The sequence below is a fragment of the Aquila chrysaetos genome, chromosome 9 (assembly GCF_900496995.4).
Source record: "Aquila chrysaetos chrysaetos chromosome 9, bAquChr1.4, whole genome shotgun sequence".
Taxonomy (NCBI): domain Eukaryota; kingdom Metazoa; phylum Chordata; class Aves; order Accipitriformes; family Accipitridae; genus Aquila; species Aquila chrysaetos.
The window spans coordinates 34578943-34589325 of NC_044012.1; the positions used below are offsets into that span (position 1 = coordinate 34578943).

General features: G+C 41.7%; 1 protein-coding gene across 1 annotated transcript; it reads left to right on the forward strand.

Moving 5' to 3' along the window:
* Nucleotides 1–2208: 2208 nt before the first annotated feature.
* FZD10 (frizzled class receptor 10) lies at nt 2209–6382 on the forward strand. The gene has a single exon (XM_030026645.1). It carries the CDS (start codon nt 3513–3515, stop codon nt 5307–5309), a length of 1797 nt encoding a protein of 598 aa, XP_029882505.1. The 5' UTR covers nt 2209–3512; the 3' UTR covers nt 5310–6382.
* The last annotated feature ends 4001 nt before the right edge of the window (nt 6383–10383 follow it).

Below are 10383 nucleotides of genomic sequence, written 5' to 3' on the forward strand. Positions count from 1 at the left end.
TGGCACATTATTTGAAATCATGTTTAATTATAAAGTTTCATTAAAAATCTTTTGCTTAAAATTTTAGAAGCCTAATAAGATTTCCATTAATTTAAACATATCACTATTCCCACAACGGCCCAAATGCTTTCTTTTTCCTCTTTCATCCATGGTTAAATATGTAAATAAAATGTCTAAAGTCATTCTTCAAAGAAGACAAAAGAAAAAAGAGCTGAGGGAAAAGACAGCCATAAAATTCCTCCCAATTCTCCATAACATTTGCCAGAGGGGGGCCAACTCCTAGCCAGGGCCTAGCAGCAGGGGTGCCTGGCTGCTCCATAGAATCACACATCTCAAATCCCACACACAGGAGAAAAAAATAAAATAAAATATCTTTTCAGCTGAAGCCATCAAAAGGCTCTTTTCATTTATTAGTTACAGAGGTATCTTCCAGTTGCTGATTTCTCAGCACTCTCATTTTTCTGTAATAATGTTCTATTTGTTAGTTTCACTGACTCAAGCTCGTTGAATGGGAGATATCCCTAGATAGCTCTTTAAAAATATAGAAAGTAAAATAAATGACCTAAAGCGGGATGCATTGGCTAAAATAATGGCTAGAAAAACAAGGCTGATTTAAACTGGCACATAAAAGATCAATTAAGAGAGACACAGCTACAAAGGTTGTGGGTTCCCCCCCCTTTTTTCTCACTTTCATTTGTATTTCTTTTTGCCTCTTAGGAGAAAAAGGTTGCTATCAGTGCTATAGAAGAAAACAGGCCACGTTTTATTTCATGTATTTTTTCTAGATTACTTTAATGTGAATGGTGATATAACATGCTTTTCAAAAATATTTGTTGGAAAAAAAAAAAGAGAGAAAAACAAGCTCCCAAACAATCAAGTTGAACAAAACAAATATTGAATATGTTCATCTTACACATTATTTAAATTCTACTTTTTATTATTATTTAAATTTTACTTTTTAAAGTAGAATTTACTTGTCCCTTATAAAAGCTCTCCCCACACTTCCCTACTCCCCCCAACGGAGCTCTCTAGAAGAGGAATCAGGATGCATACAAATACTAAGAAAACAGGCTTAGATTAACGAAGAATGGAAATGCCCCAACACACACTCTCTCACACACATACAGACACGCAGACACACTAAAATAAATAAAGCTTTTTTGCACATAACACTGCCTGCTTTTGTAACATTCCCTAAGGAATCTAAAAGTGCCCAAGGAAAGGTCAGCCCCTAAGATCAGTACTTTATAAGTATAATCTCCTCGATCCACTGAAAAGCCACAAAAAGAAGGACTACTGTTTTAAAACATTTTTATGATGGCTTTTACTTCTCGGCGAAAACTAGCCACATCTTCAGGGTTTTCAAAGACAAACATTAGCCCTGGTTTGTTGTCCTTGCTTGGATCCATTTCACCCTTATCACAATTGAGGAAGCCAACAGTTTCCTTTCTAGAGCCTGGTGGGGTATTAACTCTGACCCTGCGGGATTTGGTAGTTTCCAGGAGAATCCGTGTTCGTTTCGATAAGAAACAGGCACTAATGGAGAGGAGCCCGGTTTGTGTGGGCGAGCATGAATGAAGAGAAAGAGAGATTTTCCTTCGTCATTAATATGTTCGCTAAAACTAAGCTCAAAGGTGGGGGAGGGGGGGAAGTAGAGCTAATCTTTTGACTTCTGATCACAGTGCTTCTTTTCAGTCTGTAAAATTGTGAATTACAGTTTGGCTTGGGATTTAACTTCCTCCTTCTAGCTCTGATAGACCAATAAGCAAAATAAATCTCAAAGCTTAACTTCAAAAGTAAACACAACTCACTTTAGAATGATCTCCGACTCCAAAATCTGCAAGTATCTTTTCCTATAGTGGATGAAGTAACTTTCCCAAGGGTACGTCTCTAGTCCTCTTACGGTTTCTTATTTAAGGAAAGGAAGGGCGGGGGGGGGGGGGGAAGGCAAGCTACTTTTCGAGTGATGCCATACTGTGATTAAAACCATAATCAGGTACTTTTTCAGCAATCCTGCCTGTCCTGTTCATTTAGGAATTCGAGCCAAAGCACGACATTTGAAAACAGCTGAGATTCCAGGCTGAAAGCAACCATATTTTATGACCCTGGCAGCGAAGAGTTTATAGCCCTCGCCATAAAACGCATCCTCCTCCCCACATCCTCCCTGCTAAAGCATTGCCCCCCCCCTCCAATAAAGGCAGTCAAGGAGGCACCACCTTCAACCCTCTTATTAGGAGACGCGAAGTCTGAAGCACTCGCTCTCCCTGGCTTCCTACCTGAGTGAGGGAGGTTAGGCTGACGCCTTCTAGAGAAAAGATCTTGTTAAACTTTCAAGGGAGGGCAACGGGAGGGAAAGGCGAAAGGAAGGAAAGACAGAAGGAGAGAGAAACAAATGGGGCTTTTTCTAATCTGTGCTGATCAAGGAGAACCTGTAGGGGTCCTTAAGGAGGTTTCGAGGCGTTCCGAGTGATTGGAAAGTAATCACCGTGTCAGCTTCACCTTTCTCATGCAAAGTGGATGTCGTATGCGAGGCGGATCCTGCCCAGGTTTTTTTTTTGGTTTTTTTTTTTTTTTCATTTTTATTTTATTTATTTTATCCTTGGACTCAGCCGCCCCCTGAAAACCCCAGCTGCTCCAGCCCCAGGAGTTCCTGCTAATGCGGGAGGAGCGGAGCGGAGCAGGCACACAGACAACGCACGCACACGAGCCAGCCCTGCTCTGCAAAGCGCCGAAGAGCCGACCTATTGCAAACCCAGACCAGAGGGCGGCGAGACGGGGCGCGGGGGGGGGGGGGGATTTTTCAGGCCCCCCTCTTCAATGGCTTAGATATTTCCTCCTCCTCCTCCTTTATTCTGCACTCGGATAAACCAATCCCCACCTCTCGGCAAGAAAGTACGGAGCTGGGACCCGTTGTAAGGAGAGGAAAATCCCTGGAGAAACCCGCTGCACCAAAAAGCCGCCCGAGACACGTGCAAGTTGAAGCAGTGATCGCTCGGATCTGCCCAGACCCAAACTAGTCCGGCGTCGCTCTGCCTGCGCTTCGGGGAAGCAGCAGCGGGGAGGAGGCAGAGGAGGAGGAGGAGGAGGAGGAGGAAGGGTGCTGGAAAGACGCAGCGCAAAAGTGGAAGCCCGGGGAAAAGAAAGTTGCCGGGCTCCCCGCAGTAAGTTTGGCGCATCTGTGCGTTGGGGGTGCTTTCTCTTTGCCTGGTCGCTCGCCAAGTCGCCCGCCCCCCCGGCGCCGCCGGCGGGGCCGATGCGGAGCGGCGCCGGGCGCTGAGCGGGGCGGGCGCTGCCCGCGGCCGCGGCCCGGGCTATGCTGACCGGCGCGCCGCCGTCCCCCGCCGCCCAGCTCCCTCGCGAAGGTCGGGGGCGATGCGGTCCCAGGCAGGAGCCGTGCGGCCGCTGAAGTGACTCCCGCCCGGCCCCCCCCCGCCACCCGCTCCCCGCCCCGCACGCCCCCGGCGCCGGGCGCCCGCGGGAGGGAGCCGCGCTCCGGCCGCACGCGTGGCTGGATGGCCGCCTGCGCCGCCGCGGCCGCGGCCGCCGCAATGGGGCCAGCGACGAGGAACTTGGTCCGGAGGCTGCTGCCGCTGCTCTGCTGCCTGACCGGCTTCTGCGCGGGGATAAGCTCCATAGACATTGACCGCCCCGGCGACGGGAGGTGCCAGCCCATAGAAATCCCCATGTGCAAGGATATAGGGTACAACATGACGAGGATGCCTAACCTGATGGGACACGAAAACCAAAGGGAAGCTGCCATTCAGCTGCACGAGTTTGCCCCCTTGGTGGAGTACGGTTGCCACAGCCATCTGAAATTTTTCCTCTGCTCCCTCTACGCCCCGATGTGCACGGAGCAGGTTTCCACGCCGATCCCAGCCTGCAGGGTCATGTGCGAGCAGGCGAGGCTGAAATGCTCTCCTATTATGGAGCAGTTCAATTTTAAGTGGCCAGACTCTCTGGACTGCAGCAAACTGCCCAACAAGAATGACCCCAATTACCTGTGCATGGAAGCCCCCAACAACGGGTCGGATGAGCCGCCCAGAGGATCCAGCATGCTGCCACCCATGTTTCGTCCACAGCGGCCCAGCAGTGGCCACGATCTGCAGCAGCATAAGGACAGCCTCAGCAGGACCTCCTGTGAAAATCCTGGCAAGTTCCACCATGTGGAAAAGAGCGCTTCCTGCGCACCGCTCTGCACTCCAGGGGTTGACGTGTACTGGAGCAAGGATGACAAACAATTTGCCGTCATTTGGATTGCCATCTGGTCCATTCTGTGCTTCTTCTCCAGTGCTTTTACCGTACTCACTTTTCTGATAGATCCTCAGCGTTTCAAGTACCCCGAGCGGCCCATTATCTTCCTCTCCATGTGCTACTGTGTCTACTCAGTGGGGTACATTATTCGCCTCTTTTCGGGTGCTGAAAGTATTGCCTGCGATAGGGACAGTGGCCAACTCTATGTCATCCAGGAAGGACTGGAGAGCACTGGCTGCACCATTGTGTTCCTGGTTCTGTATTACTTTGGTATGGCAAGTTCCTTGTGGTGGGTAATCTTGACTTTAACGTGGTTTCTAGCAGCTGGGAAAAAATGGGGGCATGAAGCGATTGAAGCAAACAGTAGCTACTTCCATTTGGCAGCGTGGGCCATTCCGGCTGTGAAGACCATAATGATCCTAGTTATGAGAAGGGTGGCTGGAGATGAGCTGACAGGGTTGTGCTATGTTGGAAGCATGGATGTGAATGCCTTGACGGGGTTTGTACTCATTCCTTTGGCTTGTTATCTAATCATTGGCACTTCTTTTATTCTTTCTGGTTTTGTGGCCCTTTTTCATATCAGGAGGGTGATGAAAACAGGTGGAGAAAATACTGACAAGTTGGAGAAACTTATGGTCAGGATTGGCGTCTTCTCAGTCTTGTATACAGTGCCTGCAACTTGTGTCATAGCTTGCTATTTTTATGAAAGACTTAATATGGATTATTGGAAAATTGTGGCAACTCAACAGAAATGCAAGATGAACAATCAGACTAAAAATTTAGACTGCATGATGAATAACTCTATTCCAGCAGTAGAAATTTTTATGGTCAAAATCTTTATGTTATTAGTTGTGGGCATTACTAGTGGTATGTGGATCTGGACTTCCAAGACTCTTCAGTCCTGGCAAAATGTTTGTAGTCGAAGATTGAAGAAGAGAAGCAGGAGAAAACCTGCAAGTGTTATTACAAGTAGCGGAATCTACAAAAAACCTCAACATCCACAGAAAACTCACCTTGCAAAATACGAATCGACATTACAGCCACCCACTTGTGTGTGACCAGGTTTTAGAAAAGACTATATCTCACCTTACAGACTTACAAATGTCAACAGTAGCGGTCAAAAATTTAAAAATAATTTTATTGTCAGAACGGTTTAATATCTCAAGGCAAAAAATGTATCACGCTGAATTCAGGACCTGGTGAAAAACTGAAGGTAAATGTACTTATGGAAAGGTTTTCAGTGAAAGAAATATTGTAAATTAAAACAGTCTCTTCTGTTACTAATTTGTAGTTAAGTACTTCATCCAGGCCTCAGATTTATTTTTCAAAAAAACACCAAAACCCAACACCCTATTTAACTTTTTCATGTAGCTGAGCTGGATTTCCTACAGGTTTCTGAGTAACAAGGTATGGTCAAGTTTTATGGAGCAATGATTTGATTTTAAAAGGGCCCAAGTGAGCATTGTCTCTTTAGGGAAACTAAGGTCCCAAAGAGGCCTATCCTCAGTAAGTATGCTATCTGTGAAAGCAACTTCCGTGCTAACTTTTTATAAAAAAGAGACAGAGAGAGAGAGAGAAATCCTTTACAACTCATCTCAGCCTAGCGGGTTTGGAGTGCCTAAAAATAGGTTCAATCTATAATGCTCACCAATATTCTTTCACTAAAAAAGAAACTTCCTGCACCAGACACAAACTTTGTGAATAAGAATAATGTGCAATACATTTTTTTTCTTACCATGACATGAAAAGAGAAACAAGTATTTTGCTGTACATAAAGACAACAAAAGAAATCTCTTAACAAAAGAACTAAGAGGTCTAGTCCTCAGAAACCCTTTAGTGTTACATTTTGTGGCTTTTTAATGGAAATCAAGCCAATGTTATACACGTTTGGACTGATTTGTGCAAAAAAAAAGGGGGGGGATCAATTCAAAGAGACCCAAAGGGCTTATTGACTCTTTCTATTGTTAAACAAATTCTCACTATGAATAGATCAAGAAGCACTAGATTCTGCAAAGGGAAGCTTTGTATAAAGTGATGCTCTTTACTGTGCTGGGGGTGCACAGTTTTGTGCTGTATATATTTGTAATATACAATTATTTTTCATGCTCCACTATTTTATTAAAAATAAAATATGTTCTTTAGTTTGATAATTTTGTGTGTTCTAAACTTTCTCTGATGTGCTTTGTGGTTAATAAACTTGTTTTCTCAATTATTTGATAAAAGCACACTTTGAATATAATAGTTGTTGTTATACTTCCCTGCAAGTATAAGCAGATAGAATAATTTACTCAAAAGAAATTGCAAGTTGGAACTGAATGGATTTGGAAGTTGCCTCTCTCTGTGAGCCTCTGCAACTGAGAAAACTGAATGGGAAGAAGCTTTAGTGATGTAAAAAAGCTGCAGTGATGTAGAGTAGTACCATGTTTACAAAGCACTGAGATTACAACAATGATCCTTGGTTAACACCCCTTTAAAATTTGCATAGGATATGTTCAGCATGTTAAAAGATAGCCGGCTCACTTCAGCACAGTTTGAATACAATTCAGTCTCTACTCTTCAGGGATTTTTTTTTTTTTCCCCTTCTAACACTGCTGAAGGTATCACTATTATTTGGGAGAAGACTTCGGGAAGAATGAGAGAAAGAAGTGGGAAAATATAAATACAGAACTTGAATACTACTTTAGGAAAGGCATCTGATAAAGCTAAAATCGTGAATACATTTTTAAAAAAAAAGTTTTTAGTGGAGCATGATTTTGTATTAACCTGGAGTTTTCCATGCAGTTAACTAACAGGCTGTGTGATCACCTGGTGAGATAGTAATATAACCTCACTTTCTCACACAGGCTGTTCTAGAAAACCCGTTATCAGGTATCTCCTAACAGGAAGAAGAGAGGTCTTTATGGACATTGGTACAGTGAGGATCCCTGTGACACTCATCTTGTGGCTAGGAACTTTATAACAGAAGGATCCTTTTTAGTGGTCTGGTTTTTCAATTTATCTGTGCAGTGTGACAGATAAATTTTTTGTCTTGTAGTCTTTTTAAATGTTTCTAGCAACAACTAGGAACTTGAATGACAAAAATGATGTTGCAGGTATTATTAATCACCTTTATGTCTAAAATGCACATATACAAAGCAGCTTTCAATATAAACCTTTTCTTTTGGGGGAAGAGGAAATATATTTTTCCTCCTTTGTGCCTATGTGCCACTGTTTGATACGCGGCTTTTAGATGCCCTGGAAGTTAATCCTGTCAGAGCACACCCTGCTGGAGCCAAAGTAGGACATTGCACCAGACAAATCCACTTCTGAAACTACTGAATTAATGCCTTTGCATCTGTATACATTCTAGTTAAGATCAATTACATTAGATCCTAAGAAATACAAAGTTTTAAAATAACCTGTGTATTGCAAATTGCTACAGGAATCCTTCAAATATGTGTTTTGTTATTATGTGTGTCACCTTGCCAGTAACATATCTGCTTCACACAAATTTCATCTCTGACGTAAAGGTTAGTGCTGGTTTTACTAGTGACAGATTTGTTTAGAGAATGGTTTCAGGCTTTGCTCTAAAATACATTAGGCACTGAAATAAACATCTCTTTTTGTAGACTATAGAAAATTATTTGCTTTCATTATTGATCATGTATTTTTACAGTCTGCTACTAGGATTCTGGAAGAGAAAAAAAAATGAAGAAAAATGTTCAGCAGTGGCTGAATTCCTGCTGCCGTGCTGAGTTTAATCAGTTGTCAGCTTAGGCCCTTCACCGTCACCAGAGCAGAACTGCAAGTTCTTCTATGTAAATGCCAGATATGAATGCTTGGCTAGATGCATCATGTTACAAATAGATTCCTGCTAAACTGTAAAATAAGTATTTAGATTCTATTTCAGCTTTGCAGTTATTCAGGAACTATGAGTTTAATTTTTTTTACTGGTAAGCAAACTAGGTTCTTCAAGTATATAATGATGCTGATTTCATTATATCAGGACTCATGCACTGTAAATGCAGCAGAGTATGATGATTGTCTTTAAGGACATCTTAAGAGTGAATTAATTCAGAAGTTGTACTTCTTACTGTCCCATAACTCCTAACAGTCTTAACAGCTTAATATTGAAGTTGTTACTTAAGGAATTGGAAGCTTACACCTGTTAAGGGAAGGTTATATACATTTCTGTGATTTAATATAGCATTATTAATAATTTAACAGAGAATTTTATTCTTGTCTTAGAAGGTTGCATATTGGTTAAATGATAATGACAACAAAAATAATAATAAACCAAAAAAGTCTTTAAGAATATATCACAAAACCATTCTATATTAAACTTCTTTACTTTTCACAGTAATTTTATATTTCAGTAAAATGAAGTGTTCGTATTTTTATTTTTGAATTTTAGAGGATTTTTTTCTAAGTACTGTCAAGGCCTATTGGGTATTTGCTTATCAGCAGACTTCTAAGAAAAGTGTCTATATGTGGATGTATTAACAATTCAGTCACTCCATAGCAAACTTGTTGAGGAATGAATACAAGTCCAGAATGTCCTTCTAGAAAGGATATTTTATCACAGTCCAGTGGCATTTATCAGACAAAAATATCTTAAAAAAATTCATTCTGTTAGTGTATACATACACTGTAAATCAAGAATCCGATATTTGCAACAGGCTTCTGCAAGAGTGCTCTGTTCTCTCCTGTCAGAGCTGTAGATTACCCACGAGGGAACAAATTGTCTCAAACTCTGTAGGTTTTAATGGTGCAGATTATGTCTCCGCGTTCAGGTAGAGATTCATATGTTAGGGCGAGGTTGAAGAAAGGCAGAAAGTTCCTTTTTTTGGCAAAGGTAGCTTGACAGAGTACCTTTGTTTACTGAAGAGAGATTAATGAGGTAAGAGTATGCAATCAGCAGGGAAAAATGGGATTCAGAAAAAAAACCCCCGAAGTTCTATTTAGAATAATACGAGTCTTGTTTCTCAGTGAAATGCCAATACTTCTTATAAATAGAAATAAAATTAAGCTCAGTAGTTTCACAGTTTAGTTTTAGGTATGATGTATTTGGACACTTTGAACAGTACAGTGCAAGCACCATGGTTGAAAGGATATGAGGAGCCTGGTCAGGGAATGTTCAGATCTCTTATCAGATGTTTCCCAAAGTAGCATTTCATATGTATGTTATTATGAAGCCATTATTCACATATGGCTGTCATCCCATGGCTTCAAACTCTATGAAAAGCCCAGTAACAACAATGTCTGTAACATACACCCTTCTTATTCTAACACTTGAAATCCATGGCTTCAAGGGGATAGTTCTGTAATGATGGGATATTATGTGCTCAGGTGGTCTTTTGATGACAGGTGGTCTCCAACAACAGATGGCCTCAAAGGAGGAACTTCAGTGCATTTTAGTTTAAAACATTTACACATTTCTTTAAAAAAATTTGAAATGTTATCCTTGTGTAATGTTCTTAAGTATTTTAGACAGAGTAGCCAAGTTATTAACACTGACAGATGATAAATCAGGGCATCCTTTAAAAGGTGGGTGATGGTGATTATGTGGTCTTGGAGCTTGCTTTGATCAGAAGTGACAGGCCTGTAAGGTCTGTGCCACTCAATCCCCCCTGAAGGGAGATCAGCACCTGTTTGCACTTTGAGGCTCCTCTACCTCCCACTGCCTTCCAGCACTATTTCATCTTTTTTAACACACTTGATGTTGATTGGCTTTAAGCAAAGTCATTATTCATTTACAAAACACTCCTTGATGGAGCTTACTCAAAACTGTATTTCAGTAGCAGTGTTTGTGCTGTTACAGTTAAGATTGTATCAACATTCCCATTACAAAAGCTTTATTTTCAGTGAGCTACAAGTTAAAATCAGCCTGGGTGCTAATATTAACCTGGTTTCTTTTTTTTTTTTTTTTTGTCCAAACAATAGTGTGTATTGCCCATGAATCTGCTCAGCTTGAGCTTTCTGTATCCTTACATGTTTATCCAGAAGAGACATGTGATCAGGTTTGTGAAACAAACAGGTCCTGGTTTGGTAGGTAGATCAGATTTTAGCTTAATAAATACTGTTCCAAATAGCTTTGTCTTACTTGTGAAACGTAATGGATATTTCTAGAAAATAGCACAAAACAAGTCTTTG